This window comes from Melanotaenia boesemani, chromosome 10 (genome assembly GCF_017639745.1).
Source record: "Melanotaenia boesemani isolate fMelBoe1 chromosome 10, fMelBoe1.pri, whole genome shotgun sequence".
Classification (NCBI taxonomy): Eukaryota; Metazoa; Chordata; class Actinopteri; order Atheriniformes; family Melanotaeniidae; genus Melanotaenia; species Melanotaenia boesemani.
Genome location: NC_055691.1, coordinates 10095527 through 10119813, shown reverse-complemented (window position 1 = coordinate 10119813; position 24287 = coordinate 10095527). Strand labels below are relative to the sequence as shown.

The 24287-nt window shown below is 43.1% G+C and overlaps 3 protein-coding genes and 1 long non-coding RNA gene across 6 annotated transcripts in view; 2 read left to right on the top strand and 2 right to left on the bottom strand.

Annotated features, from left to right (window-relative positions):
- Positions 1-24287, top strand: part of LOC121647505 (NACHT, LRR and PYD domains-containing protein 12-like) — a gene marked incomplete at its 3' end in the record, with an annotated part of 791953 nt that overhangs the window by 590811 nt on the left and 176855 nt on the right. The gene's annotated exons all lie outside the window — the stretch shown is intronic.
- On the bottom strand, positions 3121-15498 carry LOC121646976 (RNA-binding protein FUS-like). 3 transcript variants are annotated; one of them, XM_041996137.1, is made up of 5 exons: positions 4201-4263; positions 4138-4170; positions 3865-3923; positions 3254-3788; positions 3121-3183 (listed from the first exon to the last, which is right to left on the bottom strand). In XM_041996137.1, exons 2-4 carry the CDS (start codon positions 4140-4142, stop codon positions 3265-3267), a joined length of 588 nt encoding a protein of 195 aa, XP_041852071.1. In that variant the 5' UTR covers positions 4143-4170; positions 4201-4263; the 3' UTR covers positions 3121-3183; positions 3254-3264. The 3 variants fall into 3 exon arrangements, with proteins under 3 accessions (XP_041852071.1, XP_041852072.1, XP_041852073.1); XM_041996138.1 differs by lacking the exons at positions 4138-4170; positions 4201-4263 and adding an exon at positions 15409-15469; XM_041996139.1 differs by lacking the exons at positions 3121-3183; positions 3254-3788; positions 3865-3923; positions 4138-4170; positions 4201-4263 and adding exons at positions 14768-15184; positions 15262-15320; positions 15409-15498.
- cry2 (cryptochrome circadian regulator 2) overlaps positions 9658-24287 on the top strand; it is a 17857-nt gene continuing 3227 nt past the window's right edge. The window contains exons 1-11 of the mRNA XM_041996074.1: positions 9658-9970; positions 12348-12456; positions 16626-16768; positions 19208-19392; positions 19490-19578; positions 20807-20947; positions 21137-21262; positions 21353-21538; positions 21734-21885; positions 22009-22211; positions 24157-24237. Of these exons, the coding sequence (XP_041852008.1) occupies positions 9813-9970; positions 12348-12456; positions 16626-16768; positions 19208-19392; positions 19490-19578; positions 20807-20947; positions 21137-21262; positions 21353-21538; positions 21734-21885; positions 22009-22211; positions 24157-24237 (1573 nt within the window). The 5' untranslated portion in view covers positions 9658-9812. The remainder of the gene's footprint in view (positions 9971-12347; positions 12457-16625; positions 16769-19207; positions 19393-19489; positions 19579-20806; positions 20948-21136; positions 21263-21352; positions 21539-21733; positions 21886-22008; positions 22212-24156; positions 24238-24287) is intronic.
- LOC121647028 overlaps positions 18795-24287 on the bottom strand; it is a 12519-nt gene continuing 7026 nt past the window's right edge. The window contains exon 3 of the long non-coding RNA XR_006011769.1: positions 18795-18810. This is a non-coding gene — a long non-coding RNA (uncharacterized LOC121647028). The remainder of the gene's footprint in view (positions 18811-24287) is intronic.

The window sequence follows — 24287 nt, the reverse complement described above, 5'->3', positions numbered from 1 at the left end:
GGTACTGCTGGCTCTCCAGGATTTTACTACAGCAGCGGTAGCTCCCACCCTGCTTCAGATACCAGCAGCTTCTTCAGTTCTGGGGCTCAGAGCCAGCCTGAATCTTCAGGATATTCCAGCTTCAGCAGCAGCTTCCAACCTGCTTCAGGTGCTGGTGGGGCTCAGCAGAGCGGCCAGTCTGGATTTCCAGGCGGCCATCAGTCTGCACAGGGGGGCTGGAGTTCATCTGATGGTGGCGACCAGGAGCCCGACATCACTCCCGTGTCCGCCGAGGATCAAGTCTACGCTCACAAATCTCGCTCCCAGTACAGGAAGAGTAACTTGAGGTTCCACCAGTTCGTCTACATCCCAACAGAACCAGCTAAGGCCTACGAGCCAATATTTCCACACCACGGCAAAGGCCAGGTCCACAAGAGCTTCTGAAGGCGTTTCTGGTGAGGCTCCCTTCATTCAGTCTGTGTTCTCTCTGTAGCTGCTGACAGTTGACTGACTGGTCTTTGTTGCAGGTCTCCATGCTGCAGAGGTGCTGCTGCTTCTAGCTGATGACTCAATAAAATGCTTTTAATGTTTCTGACTTGGTGGCAGTCCAGTGGTCAATGCTTGTGAAGCATCAGGCAGATGTCTACTTCATTCTCAAACTGAGCTTTAACTACTGCTTTTGATGACTGGAGCTGCAATGATCAGTCCTGGTCTCCTGGTTCATTTAATAGAACGAGATGTTCCCCTCAAACACCTCCTGGAGTTGCGCTGATGGGATAAACGGTGACTTCAGATTCTGGCACATTTGATCTTTCCTCATGGCTCGGACACTGTCTTTGCAAACTATTCTGCATGGCAATGTTCTACAGAGGTCCATAAATTTAAAAATGCCATCTCACTAGTTGAAACCAGAAACTAGAATTTCTATGGGCCTTTCTCACCTTTAAACTCTAAGGGCTGGAAACTGCTATGAGCACAGAACCCTTCAGTTACCAATTTTGAGTGGACTCACGTTAAGCTGAAAAACATTAACAGCCTATTAACTTTAACATGTTGACCTGTACAGCTATCTAAAATGGAACATATGGACTACAGAAACCCAAACCTGATATCAGCAAAAATGCCAAAGCTCGGTCTACTTTCAAAGCAAGGGTAAAGTCGGATTTAAAACTGTCCAGTTGGTGAGATCTTAATAGGGAAGGGGGAGGCTATTACACAATTTGGGGGCAACAGAAAGCTGTACCTTAATTTCAGCCTGGACTTTGGGCCAGGAAGTGACTGGTCAGCAAACCTCAGTGATCTACAGGAAGCGTGTAGGGTGAAAAGATTGAGAAAGGGCTAGTCTGAAGACTCAATACTAAAGCTCAACTCAAACAGGTAGCCAGTGCAAAGAAGCTAAAATCTGTGTGACCTGAATTCCAGTTAACATGCAGGCAGCTGCATTTTGGACTCACTGCAAACGGCTCATGAGGGACTGGCTCAGACCTGACTAAAGGCGGTTGTAGTAGACAAATGTAGGTGGAACAAAAGCATGAACACCTTTCAAAATCAAAAGGACAAAATGTTGACGTTTGCAAGAATTCTGAGCTGATAAAAACTGGCTCTGACCACGGCACTTTATCAAAAGGCACTATCAAAAATTACTCCCAGGTGTTTTATGGAGATTATCCTTTATTGGTGCAAGGGACCAATATAAGATGGCAGTCCGGAGGCCCAAGCAACTGAACTTCAGTCTTATTTTAATTTAAAAGTAGGACATTTTTAGCCATCCAGAACTTCACATCATCTCAACAGTTTAACAAGGTGCTTAAGGAGTCTGGCTGTTTCGCTAAAGAGGCATGTACATCTGTGTATCGTCTGCATAGCAGTGATACGAGATGCCGCCTTTTTAAAAATGGACCCTAAAGGAAGTATGTAAAGAGAAAAAAAGAATTGAACCTAGAATTGAGCCCTGGGGAACTCCACAGGAAAAGGGGGCTGAAGAAAATGCACCAGCGCTGAGAAAGTTCCGTTAGTAAGGTAAGACTTGAACCATTCGAGTACAGTACCTTTAAGACCAATAATTTAAAGCAGTGATAAGATGCCATGATTCACTGTATCAAAAGCGGTGCTAAGATCTAAAAGAACTAAATAGTCGAGTCCCCAGAATCTGTAGCGTATAGATGTTAAAAACCTTTCAAAGTGCAGAATCAGATCCTGTGCTGAAAGCAGACTGATAATCATTAAGACTGTGATAATTTTAAAATGTCTGGAGCTGGAAGAAAAAAAAAAAAAAAAAAAAAACACTCCAGTAACTTGGAAAGAAAAGGCCATTTTGAGACTGGTCCGTTATTTGGTTTCTTAACTTTCCAGTATTGAGATTTACTAGTGAGAGTGGTAAAATCTAGTCCTCAGACATGAACAGTGAAGATCAGGTTCTCTCCCTCTTCAGAGTAAAATGGCAAAAGGACGCAAGGGAACGTCTGAACCATTGCTGTACCATATTGGCGACAGGGCTGATTTAGGCAGTCGCAAATGACCAATTTGAAATAAAATTTAACCCCAAATGAAATAAAATTTAAGCACCAAAGGGAATTATAGCTGGAACAGAACTGAACATATCACATGTGTATTATATTCAGTCCTTAGTGTGTATCCATGGTGGGTGTTGGAGGATTCGTTTTAAAGCCTAAAGGCAGGAACCCCCTCCTGCATCGTTCGAGAGGAATCTGCTGCTTTGTCTGGTGTGTTAGGGGTCAAAGTTATTGTCCATTTGCCAGCAGTCAATCCGACCATCTCCAGAGGGGGAGTGCTCAGAGACTGCATACATTTGTGAGCTGAATTCAATTTTTATTTACCAGCTCCACTTTAAATGGAGCTCTGTGCAATATTGCCATGCAGAATTTGGCAAAGACCATGTCCAAGCATAAGGATTCATATCTACCAGAACTTGAATTCACCATTTATCCCTTCAGCTCAAAGGCTGAAACTCCAGGTGGTGTTTGAGGGGAACATCTCGTTCTATTAAATGAACCAGGAGACCAGGACTGATCATTGCAGCTCCAGTCATCAAAAGCAGTCGTTAAAGCTCAGTTTGAGAATGAAGTAGACATCTGCCTGATGCTTCACAAGCATTGACCACTGGACTGCCACCAAGTCAGAAACATTAAAAGCATTTTATTGAGTCATCAGCTAGAGGCAGCAGCACCTCTGCAGCATGGAGACCTGCAACAAAGACCAGTCAGTCAACTGTCAGCAGCTACAGAGAGAACACACTGAATGAAGGGAGCCTCACCAGAAACCTCTTCAGAAGCCCTTGTGGACCTGGCCTTTGCCGTGGTGTGGGAATATTGGCTCGTAGGCCTTAGCTGGTTCTGTTGGGATGTAGATGAACTGGTGGAACCTCAAGTTACTCTTCCTGTACTGGGAGCGAGATTTGTGAGCGTAGACTTGATCCTCGGCAGACACGGGAGTGATGTCGGGCTCCTGGTCGCCACCATCAGATGAACTCCAGCCCCCCTGTGCAGACTGATGGCCGCCAGGAAATCCAGACTGGCCGCCTGGAAATCCAGACTGGCCGCTCTGCTGAGCCCCACCAGCACCTGAAGCAGGTTGGAAGCTGCTGCTGAAGCTGGAATATCCTGAAGATTCAGGCTGGCTCTGAGCCCCAGAACTGAAGAAGCTGCTGGTATCTGAAGCAGGGTGGGAGCTACCGCTGCTGTAGTAAAATCCTGGAGAGCCAGCAGTACCAGAACCAGACTGCCCAGTAGGTTTATGGTGGGGATCTTGAGAGCCTCCAGAGGATGGAGCAGGGTACCACACAGGTCCTCCTGTGGAGAACAAGTTCAGTAGGAATCAGCATCCAGTCACAGCTTCAGCTGCTCGTTCCAGTCATTTATCATTTACCTGATTCTTGAGGAAAACAGGTGATGCTTCCAACCAGCAACAGAGAAATCCACAATACCCTGCAGACACATCATGGAGGTTACAAGACATTCCAGACCAGTGGGTCCATCATTCAACCCCCACCACCTCCACCCAACATGCACCAGCCTGAGGAGCTTCACTGCACAGTAATGCTGTGACTGATGCAGGTTGTTTCTCCTCTCTGAAACACTGGAGCAGGCCAGGACCAGAGCCACCTTTTAGAAGCTCTGTAGGAGACTGGAAGGTCCTCACCTCATTCTGCTGCAGTTAAAGCTGACCTGGAACCTTCTGCTGCAGTTAAAGCTGACCTGGAACCTGCTGCTGACAGACAACACAAAGCTCAGAGCACTCTGACTTCGAGCTGCAGCAGCTGCTTTTATATGATCCTCAGTGCAGAGGGAGCTGATTGGAGCTGATTGCTCAGTGATAACAGCTGCTGGATGATGCAGGGACACATGTTGGTTGCTCTCCAGGTGATCTGAGGGCCTCATTTTTAAAGCTGGCATACTCCAGAAGCAAAGACTGGGATTTATATATATATATATATATATATAATATAATCCTAAAAGAGGATTGATGGATAGCTGCTCCATAGCAGTGAGTCTGGCTATGGCACATTGTAATTTGTATCCTCTGTGCTCTGCAGGTTGGAAAATTGCATGTATTTGGGCAGGAGTTACTGTCCGCCTTATTTCGCAATATAAATGGATTGTTTGTTTGTTTATTTAGTTTATTGAACAGGGATCATGTACACTGGCATTGATCACAAAGGGAAATGTGCATTGCACCAGATTGTTGCTCTATGAGCTAATTTCCATCTGCAGTCCCAGATTTCAGAAGTTATGTTTCATAGCTCTGTATTGTGGTTTTATTTATTTATTAATTCTTTGTATATATATATATATATATATATATATATATATATATATATATATATATATGCTCTCGTTGGCGCCCACGCACCAAAACAAATTCCTTGTATGTGTTAACCTACCTGGCAATAAACCTGATTTTGATTTTAGTGGTTGAGGTCCTTATTCAATAACCATCATTCGTTTCTGTCTGGATTTGTGTGTGTGTGTGAGAGAGAGGGGAGTATTAATATCAATTATACCTCGTTATTCATGTCTACAAGTAACTACAGTTTTATATGTAATGTGAGGAGTAATTTTGCATAAATATATCATCCTCCGCATCATGACTCTCAGTTCATCCTTGTGTCGATGGCATCAGAGTTTAGTTTTACTCCAGATTGTGTCTGTACAGCAGGGTCAGCGCTGCCATTCAGGTACAAGTACTCTCTCCCCAAGTTTTGTTTTGATAGATGACTTTGTCATGAATTGGACTGATATAAATAAAGCTGATTTGAATCTGTTTGAAATATAAATTTCTGTGCTGTTGATGCTGACTTAGAAAATAATTACAGTTCAAGCTGAAGTCCACTGCTTTTATTTTCTGTACTTATTCTTTATCAAATCCACAACATTCCTACAATCATGAAATAAAATCAGCAAATCTATGAACTAATTAACAATGATCAGTGTCCCTGCATCATCCAGCAGCTGTTATCACTGAGCAATCAGCTCCCTCTGCACTGAGGCTCATATAAAAGCAGCTGCTGCAGCTTGAAGTCAGAGTGCTCTGAGCTTTGTGTTGTCTGTCAGCAGCAGGTTCCAGGTCAGCTTTAACTGCAGCAGAATGAGGTGAGGATAGGGATGGTGAAACCGAGGCCTCATGAATCATCGAGCCAACTTTGAACCAAATGCTTGAAAATGGCTTAGTGTTCTGAATCATTTGACCAAACCAAAGAGCTCCATCTGCTGGCTGTGGGAGTCTGATGTATCAGAAGAACAACGTTGACACCTCACATCTGTCATCCCTATCTCAACTTTGAATACGTGTTCAATAAACGATACGTAATCTACCATCTGAGTGAATATTTATTTTCTGTTGTTCATATAAATAACAATGAGAGGTATTAGGTAACATTTGTTTAGGTAACAGAATTGTGGTGTAACTTAAGTAAACCAATCTGTGGGAAGGCATGAGGGAAGGAGTGTTTGTGCAGCGGGTATAGTGACTGTGTTAGTTATTTTATACAGTTGTAATAATAAAATTGTTTACTGTTTTATGTGTCTTATTATTTATAATAGATATTGCAAATGCTTGTTATCGTCTACGTCATGAGTTGTTTTCTTTTGTATACCTGATCGTTGTTAAATGTGGCACAACAATTTATAGCACACTGCACATTTATGTACATAGATTATTTACTCAGTTTTTTTTGTTTATCTTCTATCTAGTTTTTTTTTTTCAAATTGTTTATTTTTATTTTGTAATGTTTTATGGACGGCAAAGTAAGATTTACATTGTTCAGGGAAACGTGTTTCCTTACTGTGCAAATGACAAAGACACTTTGAATCTTGAAATGTATTATGAGAGAAAAAAAACTTTGGAAACTTTGTGATGTGTCATAGATTTTTATTTAAAAACGTATTTTCTGTTAGGTTTCAATCTGCTCCTCTTCTGGCACACTACCTCTCCAGCTTTGGAGAGGTTGCACCTGAAACACACACAAGAACAAAATTGTAATTAACCAAGTTTAAAATCATTAAATTCTCTGCTGATGGTGATCAGAAACCAGCTTGGTGTCTAAGGTCCTGCAGGTTGTAGTTTTCCTCTGCAGCTGTAGACTGAGACGTTTCCTCTGATGCTTCTGGTTGAAGTTTATGATTAACTTTAAAGTCTGCTCTTTGCAAGGCTATTTAAAAAAACATCTATATAAAGAAAGATGAATTAAGCTTACCTGTGATGTTAAAGGCACCACCTGCTCCGTCCTTCTCTCATACTCCGAGCTTCTTCAGCAGTTACTCTGGCAACGGCGTCTTGCGCAGATGTTTGTTTCCCCAAATCTCTAAAAGCTAAATGTGATTCAATATAAGCTCATGCTGATGTGATGCTTTTCCTAAATTTGTTTTCAAAATGTAATGCCGCGCAATCGCTACAGAATCTCCTCTCAAAAACCCGCGATCTCCTCAGCGTTTGGAATCTGAGAGATTGACAAGCCCGGTCCCTTCGAAGATCCCGCTTGCTGCTCGATACCCGCTGATGACGTAACGAGGCCTCGTTTGGTCTATCACGTGACTTTTGGCATGCTGAATCAATGCTCAGAGACAATGCTCGCAACACTTCCGTGTCACATGCTCGACACGTGATCGAGCAGACGGCTCGAGCATAACATCCCTAGGTGAGGACCATGTTAGGTGGAGGTGGTGGGGTTGAATGATGGACCCACTGGTCTGGAATGTCTTGTAACCTCCATGATGTGTCTGCAGGGTATTGTGGATTTCTCTGTTGCTGGTTGGAAGCATCACCTGTTTTCCTCAAGAATCAGGTAAGATGATAAATGACTGGAACGAGCAGCTGAAGCTGTGACTGGATGCTGATTCCTACTGAACTTGTTTTCCACAGGAGGACCTGTGTGGTACCCTGCTCCACCCTCTGGAGGCTCTCAAGATCCATACGATAAACCTGCTGGACAGTCTGGTTCTGGTACTTCAGGATATTCTGGCTTCAGTTCTGGGGCTCAGCAGAGCGGCCAGTCTGGATTTCCTGGCGGCCATCAGTCTGCACAGGGGGGCTGGAGTTCATCTGATGGTGGCGACCAGGAGCCCGACATCACTCCCGTGTCTGCCGAGGATCAAGTCTACGCTCACAAATCTCGCTCCCAGTACAGGAAGAGTAACTTGAGGTTCCACCAGTTCATCTACATTCCAACAGAACCAGCTAAGGCCTACGAGCCAATATTCCCACACCACGGCAAAGGCCAGGTCCACAAGGGCTTCTGAAGAGGTTTCTGGTGAGGCTCCCTTCATTCAGTCTGTGTTCTCTGTAGCTGCTGCCAGTTGACTGACTGGTCTTTGTTGCAGGTCTCCATGCTGCAGAGGAATCACTAACATTAAAATGATCCTATAAAATGTCTTGATGGCTTTTTTTTTTTTTTTTTTTTTTTTTTTTTTTATTTAAAAGAAACTCCCCTCCACCACACTTCTGGAATTTGAATATGGCAAGGGTTAAATTTCATTGTTCATACAATGAGACTTGAACAAAGAAACGGGCTGGTTCCAAGTCAGTGACGTGCACTGAAGATTATGGTTGGTGAGGCACTAATTTTAAATTTTATGAACTGAAAAGGGCATCTTATTTCAATATTCATTCAACATCATGCAACTGGTAGAGCTTCATTTCCTATCAGCATTCCTTTCGATTGTACTCTCACACCCACTGTTTTTCTTCAGTAAGAAAAGTAGCTACTGGCTGTCCTAGAAATTGCTAAATGACATCTGTGAATAATAGTCTGGTACATAGTAATGGAGGCTGCTGTGGAAAGGAATGTCATGGGGAAAGGCAAAAATGGATGGCAAAGACAAGCTTAAAAATGTTGTTAAAAGGCTAAACAAAAAAAAATTCTTCAGTTAAAATTTTAAGTGTAGGTTTTCTAATTCGGAGGCTGCAACATTTCACAATACTTATCCTCCACTCTTTAATAGACATATCTTACGGTAAACCAGCGCGACATCATCCTGCAGCAGCTTTGAACGTTTCATTTTCAGCCTGGTCATGAAACAGGTGATCATCTCCTGCTCTGAATGCAGCTGCTGCTGCTGCCAGAAGCCTCTTGATTGCTTTTGGACAGGAGAGGGGCCTGCGCAGCAGCACCCACTCCTCACTGAATAAACTACTTTCATATAAGTCATTCTACAGAAGTCTCCAATACTGAAAAAGTCGCTAGAGTTGTCGTTGGTCGCTTTAAAAAAATAACAAAAAGGTCGCTAAGTTGGCAACGCTGTGTGAGTGCGCCCCCTTGAGGTGAGGCAGAGTACTGTTTGCCTCACCTGCTGATTTTTCTCTGCCCTTTATTGTACGATAAACGGGAATATTTCTCTCACAAATACATTAAATATATTACACAGACTGTAGAAAGTCATGGTGTATAACAAATATTTCTGTAAAGTTCATACTGGCGATATGCTGAGGAACAAAACGGCATGTGTCATGCAACCCGGTTTGTACTGGATGGTACGGTCAGAGCTGAGGCACGGCCTCCACCGGGTTTCTGTACTGGATTTGATCGGGAAATATTCAAATTTGGCCATTTTTACTTAAATAGTCTAAAACGTGTTAGTCATACAGAAAATTCAATTTTGACACAGATCAGTGGAAAATAATATTTATTATATGTTGCGGTCTGCCTCTCTTGACCGCACGTCACTGTTCCAAGTCATTGAAACGAATTTATGTGACGCTGACAGTTGAACCTACATCCAGCAATGAAAGGAAGTGGGTGCCGCTGGAAGGTGAACTATAATGACAGCTACTATTAACTGAAGCCATTAGTGTGCTTATGCATCTATGTATGCGGGTGTTAATGTTAGTCAACAAATTTAGCTCACAATGAAGGATTTTTTTTAAAGCACTGTTTGGTTTGAGTTTGATACTACAGTAGATTCAATATTAGATGACGTGTCGGTGACACAAATTTTATTGCCTGCCTACTGCCTCTCACCTCCACCCGTTGGTCGCAGCCTCAGGTGCTTCAGATACAACTCCCTGAAACGTGACACACCTCGTCACCTCACGGCGTCTCCCTCCTGCTTATCGAATCCACCAATCACAGGGCTCTGGTTTTGTAAGTCTTGTTGACATTTCACGGGCTGTCCAATCAGCGACCAAACAGATTGGCTCTGACCTGTAGCCGCACCCACATCACGTTGACCACGCCCCCAAGTGTTGGTTTCCATTTCGGAGCGAGTAAAGTTTGTTGGTGTCAACAGCTGTACGCGTTTTCATTATTTTAAGCTTTTTTTTTTTTTTTTTCGTTTCGACTGGACCTGTGGATTTAACTCATGTTGGGATAATAAGGAATTATGGTGGTGAATTCCGTGCACTGGTTTCGTAAAGGTCTGAGGCTGCACGATAATCCGGCGCTGCAGGAGGCCCTAAATGGAGCAGACACTGTCCGCTGTGTTTATATCCTGGACCCCTGGTTTGCTGGCGCAGCTAACGTAGGAATCAACCGATGGAGGTCTGTGACTAAACTGACACTTTCAGCTTCTCAAACGTTTGGTAAACACTTAATGTTGTGAGCAACTTTTATGTCGACATTTGTATATTTTATGTACAGAGCTCGGAGTTCAGGCTTGGGCCTCCACTCCACGTCAGTTAGCTACCGCTAGCTAATAACGGAGAAAATAGCGAGAAAAACACGCAGTTTTGTTATCCTGTCATATAGCTTCAGAATATTGTATCATAAAACAAGATTTGTTTAATAGACACTTCGCCATGTACCGACTACTTCGGGATACATATTAAACGATTAGTGGTTAATAAAACTGTTGAAAAACAATGGCAAAGTAGGCAGGCATGTGTAGCCAGTGTTCACCTATTTATTTCAACAGTTTGGAAGGAACGAAAGAGACTGTTAAAAAGGTGATATTCATGTCAGCTTTGTAAATATCAATTTGTGGACTGGACACTGGTTTAAATTATTTCTATATATATGGAAAAACAGTCGTGTAAAACACTTAATGAAACTGCTGTCATCTAACTGGAGCAGACTGATTCTTCACTATCCTCATTCCTGAGAAAGATTGTTTTGAGTAGTAGATTTTGAGGCATGGAGGTGATAGTGTGATGATACGTGATCTTGATCTTTAAACATGTTGTTGGGGTGATGATTATTAAAGACACCATTGCTGCCTATAAAAAACTAAAAGTTCACACAGTAGATGTGCAAGCTTGTGTGATTGTTTGTGGAGACTTGAGAGTCTGTTTTGCTGTGCAAGAACCAGTGGTGTCCAGATGTCAAAGTCAAGCTTGGACGTTGGTTTGGGAAATGTCTTGTGGGCCACATGTGGTCCAGATGTCAATTGTTGGTCACACATGGTGGTCATGTGGGTAAATTTTTTCAGCCACACTCACACAGAGTCAAAGCTGTAAGTCAAGGCCTATAATGGGCAAACTAAACTGCAGATATGGGTCATATTTGGGCCAAACATTTTTTGCTCTCTGGGATCAAAGCGACATTAAATTGTATTTATAGCAGACTGTATCCTTATAGCAACTTTCACCAGTGTTATTTCATGTCACACGTTTTCCTGATATCGTGCTGCCCTAATGTCCAAGCTATGAACTTTACTGGACAATCCCGTCCTCACACCCTCCACAACATGCTGAACAGCCTCAGGAAGCCTGACTGACAACCTGACTGACAACGCATTAACACACTCCCCCTTCATTGGTCACTTCAATTTGTACATTTTTATTTTTATACTACAAACTGCACATTTCATTTAATGTAAATACACTACTTTACTCTTATTTATTTTTATGTACATAATTTTTATTTCCACTCTTATATAGTTTTTCAGTCTTAATGTTATATGTTCAGTTGGCTTGTTCATATCTTATGGTTCATATTTATCTATTTATATGTAGGCACCGTCAAATCACAACAAATTCCTTGTAATGAAAGTTACTTGGCAATAAATCTGATTCTGATTCTGATTCTGATTCTGAAGGACGTTTAGGGATGGACTGATCCCACCTCGCTGCAGAACAGAACACCAAGGGAAATCATCCCATCCTGTGGACAACTCTGCACTGTAGATTAGGCCTGCACCATAAGCTCTTTGTAAATATAGTAAACATTTATCTTTTTGTTTATGTCTTTATTGGATCATTTATTTTCTTTATTTTTATTTAACTCTGCGTGTTATTCTACGTCTCACACTCTTATTTTTCTGTTTTTCTCCTCTTGCGGCGTGTCACTGTAAACTGTTTTTAAGAAACCCTGCAATGCATCTATTTCCCTCTGGGATTATTAAGTACGTTTGATTCTGATAGAGGTTCAATCTTGTTGGCAAAATGACCAACAACAAACACTGAGTAAACACCTAGACTATTTTTTTTTTTTTTTTTTTGTTTTGTTACAAAACAGAACTTCTTTTAAATGGAATGCAGCCTTGGCTAATACATCTGTCCATATCCTGTTCCAAGTTTAAATCTTTGTTGTTTTTGCTTTGTTTTTTTGTAGATATTGGTGTTAGGATATGGGTACATTTTTAATATATTATGCAGCCTAAGTTGTAAGCCAGAAAACTCCTTCTGCTTATGTGGTCTGACTTCAGATATGACAGAATGTATTCAGTTGTAGCTTTGAAAAACAGTCTCAGATGTGTGCATGAACAAGATGTTAGCACCATAAACTGTTGAGTATTCACCTAATGTAGAGATTTAGATGTTTTGGAGTTAAATTTTTGAGTTTAAAATCAGCAGAGAAGAGCAAAAAGACATAAATGAGGCAGCAGCCACCATCAAACCTGTTCCCAACACCCAGCACATGCTTTCATAGAATTGTATGTTGGAAATATTTCTGACCAATCAAACTGGTGTGTGTGCAGGTTTCTGCTGGAGGCGCTGGAGGATCTGGACAGCAGTCTGAAGAGACTCAACTCCAGGCTGTTTGTCGTCAGAGGGCAACCTACCGATGTGTTTCCCAGGCTTTTTAAGGTCTGTTTTCACGTTGCTCCATGTTTTCTGCCATCATTTTATCACCAGGAGGTTCAGAATCTAAAGCAGACTCTGGATAAGAGGAGAAACAGCCCAGACGTCCATAGTTTTCCACCAATTTCTTCAGTTAACAGTGTGCAGCCATCTTTACTCAGTTTTACTGTAAAAGTGTCCTGCAGCAGGGAAGCAGCACATCGTGCTCTGAGCTTGGTAATTAGTGAGCTTATTAAAGTTTGTCCAAAAAGTTGCTGGATTTATTTTCTTCTCAAAGAAATGGCTACCAAAAGAGTTTGAAAACACGAGGAAGCCTCAGAGAAGGAAGGAAATATCTGTAAAGAAAAGTCTGCAGCAAACCTCCTACAATGCATGATTCTGTTATGATTCATTGTGTGCACGGAGAGGAGAGGTCCACAGATGGGTTGGATGTTAAAAGCATGAGACAGCCTGAAGCAACGCACTGCAAACAGCAAGTTTGATCCAATTTAACAAGAAAAATCAAACAGAATGAGCTGTGGAGCATGAAAATGTTTTAGAAATGACTGAAAAACAGAGGAAAGTAAAAATTCCTGACCAAAAACCAAAACATGGAAGGCTTTAACTGCTGCGGTCTGAACTGATACAGATGCAGCTGTTAGACCTCAAAAGTAATTCTGGATTTCAGTGTGAACACCTGGGATTGACCTGCCATGCCGTGAAGCAGGCTGAGAATAACTTGACAAACGAGGAACATCAATGGCCTCCATCAAGCTCACCTGAGTGTTTGAGCTGCATCTGGAGGCGACCCTGGAGAAGATCCACCGGACTAAATTATGTCAATCGTTGTCAAAACTACAGACACGAGACACTGCTGTGTAATATTTAAAAAGACTGGATGCTCGGTTGAGCAGCCGTCTAAGAAGCCACAGCCAGCTAATATCTTGGGGATCCACCCCACCCATGACCACAGGAACCACCTCGACCAGGGCAGATTGGGGTCCACACCACAGCCATAGGCTTGCAGAGCAGGATCCCCCAGTCACAGGCCACCCCCCATGGTAATGACCCTGGTGACAGACTCGGCATAGCTTTGTGTGGACGGTCCCCATGAGGAAAACGCTGGAGTTAAAAAATAAAAAGATCAAATAAAACTAAAAACAAAAATGGAAAGTATGAAAATATAAAGCTCAAAAACAAGTAAATAATTACATGAAATAAACTAATGAAATGACTGCAGTTAAAAGCTAAACTAAAAAGGTCCGGAGCCTCTTTAAAAACAGTCCCTGCAGCCCTGAGGGCATCCATCTCTGGCTGTTTTCCACAGATGAGGGTCATAATGACGGAAAGAGGCCTCACCACCTGCTGCCCTGCAAGTTTTGGGCCATTCATTTTTCAGGTTTGAGAGCAGGGAAACATTGAGGGTGCATTCACAGGATAGTCTGCTAGACTTTGACTGGGGACTCTGCAATATTCTGCTGGAATGAGTTCGTGCTCACACAGCACTGAAACAAATTACCTTTTAAACATGTTCCACTCTGCCAGAACTGGCACTGCACCAAGAATTACTGCAGACGAAACGTTCATGAGGTTAATGCATAACTTCGGTTTCTAGTCCATAACAGCTAAATATGGGGCTGCAGATTCTAGCAGACTGGAGTTGATCTGAATTCTTCCACAGCCAACCATGAGCCATTTCTCCTATTCAAAGCCAACTCACCACACAAGTGCATGTTTTGGTTGCATTTACCCACAATGCACTTGGTTTTGTAGTCCACTTCCTGTATTTGGGCTGCTTGAATTCAGAATTTTTGTGGTCAATATCCTAACTGAAACAGACTGAGTCAATTCAGAAAGGCTGGTGGGAATGGGCCCTGCAGGACCATGAGTTTAAAAGGAATCTGATACACAAACCTCTGACCAGGTGCTAAACAAGCACAAGTGTCAAGCTGGTCCAGGATTCTGTCTAGTCTCATCTGAACAGTCGATATTCTAGGGACACATGCAACCAGCTGCATCCCAACAGGGGAGTCTGCCTTTACAGTCAAATACTCCAAACCTTATAAAATCCCAAATGCCCTAAAAGCAGTCTTTACTCAGGCATGCAGGTTTAAATCACTCGCATGCTGATCAGCATGAGGTCGTGCACTGCAGCGCACACACAGAAGCTCCAGTCTGAGAACCAATGTTGCTGCTCATCTCAAGTTTCACTAAATTAGTCAGTGAAGACCAGTTTTGGTTAATTCATTTTATTTACTCATAAGCAGGAAGCAGCAGCACCTCTGCAGCATGAGACCTGAAAAAAGACCGGTCAGTCAACTGGCAGCAGCTACAGAGAGAACACAGACTGAATGAAGGGAGCCTCACCAGAAACCTCTTCAGAAGCCCTTGTGGACCTGGCCTTTGCCGTGGTGTGGGAATATTGGCTCGTAGGCCTTAGCTGGTTCTGTTGGGATGTAGATGAACTGGTGGAACCTCAAGTTACTCTTCCTGTACTGGGAGCGAGATTTGTGAGCGTAGACTTGATCCTCGGCAGACACGGGAGTGATGTCGGGCTCCTGGTCGCCACCATCAGATGAACTCCAGCCCCCCTGTGCAGACTGATGGCTGCCAGGAAATCCAGACTGGCCGCTCTGCTGAGCCCCAGAACTGAAGCCAGAATATCCTGAAGTACCAGAACCAGACTGTCCAGCAGGTTTATCGTATGGATCTTGAGAGCCTCCAGAGGGTGGAGCAGGGTACCACACAGGTCCTCCTGTGGAGAACAAGTTCAGTAGGAATCAGCATCCAGTCACAGCTTCAGCTGCTCATTCCAGTCATTTATCATCTTACCTGATTCTTGAGGAAAACAGGTGATGCTTCCAACCAGCAACAAAGAAATCCACAATACCCTGCAGACACATCATGGAGGTTACAAGACAATCCAGACCAGTGGGTCCATCATTCAACCCCACCACCTCCACCTAACATGGTCCTCACCTCATTCTGCTGCAGTTAAAGCTGACCTGGAACCTGCTGCTGACAGACAACACAAAGCTCAGAGCACTCTGACTTCAAGCTGCAGCAGCTGCTTTTATATGATCCTCAGTACAGAGGGAGCTGATTGCTCAGTGATAACAGCTGCTGGATGATGCAGGGACACTGATCATTGTTAATCAGTTCTGAGATTTGCTGATTTTATGTCATGATTGTAGGAATGTTGTGGATTTGATAAAGAATAAGTACAGAAAATAAAAGCAGTGGACTTCAGCTTGAACTGTAATTATTTTCTAAGTCAGTGGTTAAATCAACAACACAGAAATTAATATTTCAAACAGATTCAAGTCATCTTAGGACACTTTTAAAGATTCAGTCCAGATTAATTCTGTTTAGATGGGCACAAAGCTGAGTTGAAACAGTTGGCCTGAGTTATTGTTGTTCTCCTCTTTCAAGCTTTCTCATCCTTCAGTGTGTTTTAGAAGTGGGCTGAATCTCATCATAAACGGATGTCAGAACCAGGTCAAAATAATCATGAAACGCTGTTTTTTCTGTCTGTTCTGACACTTCTATTGTCCTTTTATAGTTTGTTCTGATCAGCTGGAAACATATTTTAGTCCTGCAGAGTTAAATAGTCTCAGTCTAATGTAGCAAGTGGTCTCACATGTATGAAGTTTTCCAGCATGCTACCCTTCATGTGTGACCAGTGTTGAATGGGAACTGATCAGGTAAACTCATCTCCTTCCTGAGATGAGCCATCAGACATCTGTTTTTCCAGATCAGGCTAAATAGTCTGTTGTGTGATGCTGCAATGACCAAATCACAGATAAAGTTAAGGAAAAAGAAAATCGGCATTGTATCGACTGTCAGCTGTTCTGATTCCTAAACATCAACATTGACCATAAAAACCTGCATCGGTCGACCTCGGACACTGAGATGGATCATGTTTGTCCATTCGCTTTAGGAATCCAGAGGACTTTTTGGCCTTATTGTGCAGATGGAGAAGTCTCACCATGTCCCACATCATGAGCATTTGGCTCATGAGCTCAGTCTTAATATAAAATCTAGTCTTTCACATTTAATTTCCATAATCTGGCTTCAGAGCTTCAGGATTAAAATACACGAAGATGATGTTTTTTCTTCTCAGCTGTTTTCCAGACCGGAGCTTCTCAGAAACCGACGTCTTGGTTTTGGCTGATATTTTTGTGTTGCTGCTGCAGGAGTGGAACGTGACCAGACTGACGTTCGAGTATGACCCAGAGCCTTATGGGAAGGAGAGGGACGGCGCCATCATCAAGGTGGCCCAGGAGTTCGGAGTGGAGACCGTGGTCAGAAACTCGCACACACTCTACAACCTGGACAGGTTCGTAGCGCCTCCAGCAGCATTCAGGTCATGTTAAACCTCCTGAGCTGAAGACTTTGAACGTGGTTTAGGTGTGGCGGTTAGCGTGGAGGGATGCCGCGTTTAAGGTTCTGTTCTAGCTACATGTGGTTCAGCTGAAACCTGTGTCAGATTTAAAGGTCTGAGGACTATAACGTTAAAAACAAGGAGTCTTGTTGGCTGTTTTTCTGCCTCCTGTCATTCTCCTGGTCTTAATGGGATACCCCATCTTTCTTTTATGACCCATGTTAGGTTCAGGGTTCAGTCATCCCTTTTCACATCACTACTGCATATAACACACACATTTAGGTCTAGATGAGTCCTCTCCATCTGAGCTGATATTTTTTTTATTAATTATTGATGTATATATATTTGTGTGTGTGTGTGTGTGTGTGTGTATCCAGTCTAATTTCCTTCTTTATTTTCAGGAAAACAGTAAATAATTGCTGTAATATTTTTAAACATGTTAAAATATTAGCAAAAATACAGTATATGAAGGGAAACCAGAGTTTTCCAGATGTGAGGAGCTTAAAGTGAATAAAGATCTCCAGACTTCTTGAAGGACTTTATTATCTGATATGTAACTGTAATATTGGGGAGTTTACATGACCATCAAAATCAGATATCTGGGAGTAATCAGATTACTGTAATAATCTGATCTAACACATCTGCATCCACTTTTGTAATAGAAAATATTTGAAAAATCCGAGTCTACGTGCTTCCCTTCCCTAAGAACAGCATCTTGACAGCCACATTTCCATGGAGACCGTTTCTGATGAGACTTCAGACAACGGTAGATGGATCAGCTGAAGGTCCAGATGCATCTCTCAGGCCTTTGCTGGATTTGTTCCTACCTCTTAAGGACACCACTTCCAGATCTTGAAAGATCTTTGCCAAGTTTTCAGCTGTTTTGGAATCACCTTGTTGTCCTTGTGCCGTCTTTTTTTAGAAGTTAAACTACAGAAATGGGAACAGATGATGTGTGTTTGTGATGCAGCATTCTTTATGGTATCAGAAAGGTTTAAGTGAGTTCAGTAAACCTGAAATACAATTACAGAGCATCATGTTTCATTTGTGTGCAGTTAAAAAACATTTCAGATAATCCCCCTCTGAATGTAGCCCCCTGGTGGACTCCAGCTGTTACTGCAGGTCACACCCCCATCCATGTGCAGAGGTCAGGTGGTGCGTTAAGTCAGAGTGAACGTTCAACAAGCCCCTCGTTTCTTCAGCATTGAGCTGAGTGTGGTGTTGCATAATGATGTGTAGGGTGGAGCCAAGCTTTGTCTGCTGCAGGGTTTAAACTGGGCCTTGTGAACATGTGCACGGCTTAGTGAGCTCATTCAGCGGCCACAGTGAGTCAGCCAATCGGACACTGTGCCGGCTGCAAATCAACACACACACAAACATACACACTGCAGAGTCTGAGCAGCCTCACAAACAAACAAGTTGTATAAGATGAAACTAAAAATACGTCTGTGGGTGAATGGATGTTAGATCATGTATGGATGGATGGATAGATGGATGGATGGATGGATGGATGGATGGATGGATAGATGGACGTCTTAACAATGAGGTACACAAAGTATTAAAAAGGACAAACTCAACATGATAAAAATAAATAAAATAAGATATAAAAGTTTATCAACCAGGTGAATTTGTAAAAAATATAAGAACCCAAAATTTAAAATAGAAAAAGGATCACCTCTATGATGAGGAGAAAGCAAGGACCAAGGTTTCCCTTGCCCGAACGTGGGTCAGCGGGGCCCCCCTCTGGAGCCAGGCCTGGAGGTGGGGCACGGAGGCGAGCGCTTGGTGGCCGGGCCTTTGCCCATGGCGCCCGGTCGGGCTCAGCCGGAAAGGGTGACATGGGCCTCCCCTCCCGTGGGCTCACCACCTGCAGGAGGGACCATAGGGGTCGGGTGCAGGTGAAAAGGAGCAAAAAACAAAGAAAAATCTGATATCTGTCGCTCATGCAAATAATTTACTAAATAATAAATAAAATTTATTTAACTGATGAAAAAGAACTAAAGACAGCTGCAGATCATCATGCTGCTGATTTCCAGATGCTTTATTTTACCCTTCCTTCCTTTTCTATCTACTCTCTATCTATTCAACTCTCATGCTATCACTGTGTCTTTCATCTTTTTTTTAAACACAGTAATTTTAGTTTCTTCTTAGTATCCAGATTGTTCCATAAACTAACTCCGTACTCTGAACTGGAGCTTGAAATTGTAAATGAGTTTCCTCCTGATAATCCAGGGATGTATGTGGCTGAACCATTAAACATGCAGCTCATTCATCTGTTCTGGTGTCCAGATGTTCTGACCGAACTGTTTATGTGGATCCATCAGTAAAACCTGAACGTGAACGGATACAGAAGTTCACCTCTCCATCCATCCCTCTGCTCTCTTGTGTTTGCAGGATAATCGAGATGAACAACAACAACCCTCCTCTGACCTTTAAGCGCTTTCAGACCATTGTGAGCAGGCTGGAGTTGCCACGGAGACCACTGCCTCCCATCACCAAACAACAGATGGACAGATGTTGCACTAAAATAGCCGACAACCACGACCAGCTTTACAGTATTCCCTCACTGGAAGAGCTAGGTTAGCACTGTGGTTATTACAGTTCCAGACAAAAGCTCAGCAGAACTGGGATTTTTCTGAGTTTTTTTAAACTCATTTCATGTAAATTTGTCTCCAGGTTTTAGGACAGAGGATTTGCCTCCAGCTGTGTGGCGGGGAGGAGAATCGGAGGCCTTGGACCGACTCAATAAACATCTGGACAAAAAGGTAAACCACCAGTTAAAGTATTTTTAACCCTGTGTAGCTTATTTCCTACTGTTTTCATTATAACTGGTGATGAGAATAGATTATACACAAGATAAAAGTTTTCATAATGGTCCAGGTTGGTGAAGCAAATTAAGGTGGAAAAAGTGATGCATGCATGTGTTCACCCCCTCCGTCACAGTCTCAAAACTCTGGAAGACCCAAACAGTTGCCAAACAGAGGTGTTGTCCTTGTTCAGTTTTAGTCTCCTCTGACCAGACGGCCTTCTTCCAGATGTTTGGGGAGTCTCCTTCATGTCTTTTCTCTCAGCAGTGCTGTTCTCGGGCCACTCTTCCATAAATCCCAGCTCTGTAGCGTGTCCAGCTGATAGTGGTCCTCTGGACAGTTTCAGCTCCTCCAGGGTTACCTTTGGTGGATGGTCCTCTCCCATATTCTTTCCATGTGGCGATAACAGACTTAATTGAAGATCTGTGGGTTTTCCAGGTTGTTTTTATAACCTAAAGCACAGCTTACTGGTCTTCATGGTGTGTCCTGACTAGTAGTGTTTCATACTCTGGGGCCTTTCAGAAGAGGTGTACATAAACTGACGTCATGTGACACTTGGATTGCACTCAGGTGGACTTTACTGAACTAATCATGTGACCCCTGGAGTAACTGGTGGTACCAGAGCTGATGCAGAGGGTTCACAGGAAAGAGGGTGAATACATATGCATGTGCAGAATGCCAGATACATGGAAGAAAATGCAAAACATCAAATTTATTCTTGTATGGTTTATTTTTTTTTAAATGTTATGCTTTAGAAATTTCTGGAAAGAGGAGTCAGCCCTGAAGACTTGATGCCTTTTGTTTTAAATTGACTACAAAATGCTTCTGGCCTTATTTTAGTTTATTTATTTTTATCAAAATAATAGATTTAGCTTGTTTTTATTTATGTATTTATTTTTTATTATTTCTTTATTTTTATATGTATTATTTTGTATTTAATTGCATTTTATTCCATTCTATCTTCTATTTTAACTCCAGGTATTTAGTTTTTTATTTAATTATAAATAAGTTTAGGTGTTAAGGGTTTAATTGTTGGTAAAAAAAAATTGTTTCTTGATAAAGCTTTATTGGTTAATAAGAAATGAACTCCTTCTCCACCTGTTTTACTCGTATAAAAGAGCTTCTGGACATCCAGCAGACTGAAACGCAACTTAGCTTTGTCCTGATGTGGTCTCCGTCTCCTCAGGTGTGGGTGGCCAACGTGGAGCACACCCGGGTCAACACCTGCTCGCTGTACGCCAGTCCGACGGGCCTCAGCCCCTATCTGCGCTTCGGCTGCCTGTCCTGCAGAGTTTTATACTACAACCTCAGAGAGTTCTACATGAAGGTGACACAGAAACAAGCTAGTCCTTATGATAGAGATGAAAACAGCCACCAACACCTGGTCTGCATTGTTCATTTTCATTCAGTTTGGATCCAGCTGATACAAAAGTTCATCTTTACATTTATTTAGGAAACTGTCGACTCTGCAAGAAATGCTGATCTTAGGATTTGTTGTTTCTGTTCTGGTCTTCAGCTCCGTAAGCGCTGCAGTCCTCCTCTGTCCCTGTTCGGCCAGCTCTTATGGAGGGAGTTCTTCTACACCGCTGCCACCAACAACCCCAACTTTGACCGCATGGAGGGAAACCCCATCTGCGTCCAGGTGAGCGAGTCCTGCCGAGAAAAATTATCCGTTCGTTTTGTTCAAGCTGCAGCATCCTGACAGGAAGGTGGTGAATTAAACTGTTTCCAGATCCCTTGGGACCAGAACCCAGAAGCTCTGGCCAAGTGGGCTGAGGGGCGGACCGGTTTCCCCTGGATAGACGCCATCATGACGCAGCTGAGGCAGGAGGGCTGGATCCATCACCTGGCCCGACACGCCGTGGCCTGCTTCCTCACCAGAGGAGACCTGTGGATCAGTTGGGAGAGCGGCATGAAGGTAGGCCAGTAGGCGGATCAGCTGGTCAGTTGGTTGGCGGTCGGCTGGTCCCTGGGTCAGCCAGTAGGCGGGTTGGCGATAGATAGTCGGCCGATTGGCAGGCTGGCGGATCAGCGGGTCGGTGGTCGGTGCTTCCCGCTGCCTCCAGCCAACCTGGCGGTGTCTTATGGGTGTGTGCTGTGTGTGTTCCTGCAGGTGTTTGAGGAGCTGCTGCTGGATGCAGACTGGAGTGTGAATGCAGGCAGCTGGATGTGGTTGTCCTGCAGCGCCTTCTTCCAGCAGTTCTTCCACTGCTACTGTCCTGTCGGCTTCGGACGGAGAACCGATCCCTCAGGAGACTACATCAGGTAGGAACTCACCAGCTGCTCACAGACGTTGAACTTTGGACTCAGACAGTCAGACTGTTGAGCCTGTTTGACGTCATCAGAGGTGAGAAACTCTGTAATCTGACTGGTCTAATTGTCTCACAGGCGTTACATCCCAATCCTGAAGGACTACCCCAACCGGTACATCTATGAGCCGTGGAACGCCCCCGAGTCTCTGCAGAAGGCAGCAAACTGTGTGGTGGGAGTGGATTACCCCAAACCAATGATCAACCACGCAGAGAGCAGCAGGCTCAACATCGAGCGCATGAAACAAGTCTACCAGCAGCTGTCTCATTACAGAGGACTCAGTAAGTCATGTGACACCAGCTGCAGCATTTGTGGGGTGTTTAATAATCGCAGTTTAACAGACGTCTTCTTGGTCAAAAGTTGCTCTGCATGAAGGATTTAAAACCAACTGGATGTAAAAAAAAGTTCAGCTTGTGGAAGTTCTTCCTGTAGAGATGGAAGCTGATGTCAAATTTTGGGTAGTAAGTGATCGATTGGTTTGATTTGTTATAGGGCTGCTCGATTATGGGAAAAATGATAATCACGATTATTTTGATTGAAATTGAGATCTCGATTATTTAACACGATTATAGATAAGAGGGTGGGGGGTGGGTGGGGGTGACATTTGAAGTGTTTACTGTGGTAATGCCGGCTAGTTTCTTTCCACCAGGTCCCCATAGCTATTGTTTGTCTCAGACCAGCAGCTATGTTCCGCCTGGTGTGATCTGGAAAAAAATAGTCTAGAGACATTTCGTTTTCATGTTGAAATCCGCGTCAATAAAATGTAGCGCGACATTTCTATACGACTCTGGTGCGGCTTTACCACAGGTCTGTAGCGGTGGCGAAACATTGGACTGTCACCACGTCTTTCACACACCCTCACTACACTCATCATACAGAGAAGAAAGAGACAGTCCACTAAAATGGTGTTGAGATGGCAGTGATACCGTTTGTCCAAAGTGTTGATGAATTTCTTAAATCCCGGATTGTTCACTGTGTTAATTGAGAAAAAAGTTCTGTTTGTTTATAACGTTTGTCTCTCTGTGACTCTGGGAGCTGGTGGATTATTTAGTTGCGACTCACAAAAATTGAACATTTTTCTATTTTTTTGTGTTGCGTCGCAAGCACCCGTGTGCACGTCTGCGTGCACGAACGCAACATTTTACATGCACGACTGTCGCCTGTCGCTTTGCTGGAGGAGGGCAGCGATTTTCGCTTCCTAGCTCAAGTTTACATAGAAAATGATGGAGAAGGAGCGACGCCGCTTCCCGTGTGTCCAGGTGTCTGCAACTCGTTCTGAATAAAACTAAAGCGGTCGGGGCTGTGGGAGAAGTCTGCAGCAAAGCGCTGCAATGACAGCTGCGCTCGATTTGAAAACAGCACAAATCGAAGGACAAAAAATAATCGGACCATTTCATTTTTATGATCGTTGAAAACCCAGATCGTAATTGCGATTAAAATTCGATTAATTGCCCAGCCCTAATTTGTTATGGTCCAGTTTACTAACATTACCTGACCTTAACCCATTTACTCACCGTAGGACTGACACTCAGGACAAACCTGACTTTTTCATAAACAGCCGTCACAAAACTCCACCAGCGATCAGACCAGCAAACACACTGTTAGAAGTTCAGTCCTGGAGGCGGGTGGCAGAAAAAGTGAGAGGTGTGTTCGCTGTAAAAGGTGCTTGAGGACATTTCTAAAGATTTGCAAAAAAGCTCCAAAATCAAAAACAGGATAAGTGAAGTATGTTCCGAACCTGATTCGTAAAACCATGTTTCAGTCTATTTCTGCTCAAATGTTTACCACAAGTATAAAAAACTTTTTTTTTTACCTGTTGTATGTTTTATATTTATAATCAGTGATACGACCAATAAACCCCACTGCTTATAGCTCTGCACGGTGGCACCACAAAGCAGCTGAGCTGGAGTTGGTTTAGTGGGGATAGCAGGTAAATAGTAGCAGAAATTACTGGAAATGAGGAAAAAGTGGAAACATGGAAATAATTTCTGTTGTGTGTTTGTTTCAATGCCAATATTTTTTCTCCTAAAAGACAAGACTTGAGAGAATGATGTGCAGATGAGAAAAGGCTTGGTCACTGTTGTATGTTGACTGGGATTAAAAGGGTTGAGCTTCTACGTGCATTTCTACTTAAAAAAACCAAACAATTACAAAATAAATCAAAATAGCAAAAAAAAAAAACACCAAGGTCTTAGAGCTTTAAAACTAAATGTTTGTGTGTTTCAGGTCTGTTAGCGTCTGTACCGACGATCCAGGAAGAGGCAGAGCCACTGATGACGGACGAGTCGCAGACCAGCAGTGGTCCTGGTAAGAGGATGGAGGTAGAAAGTGATGGTGGATGTAAACGGTGCTGATGA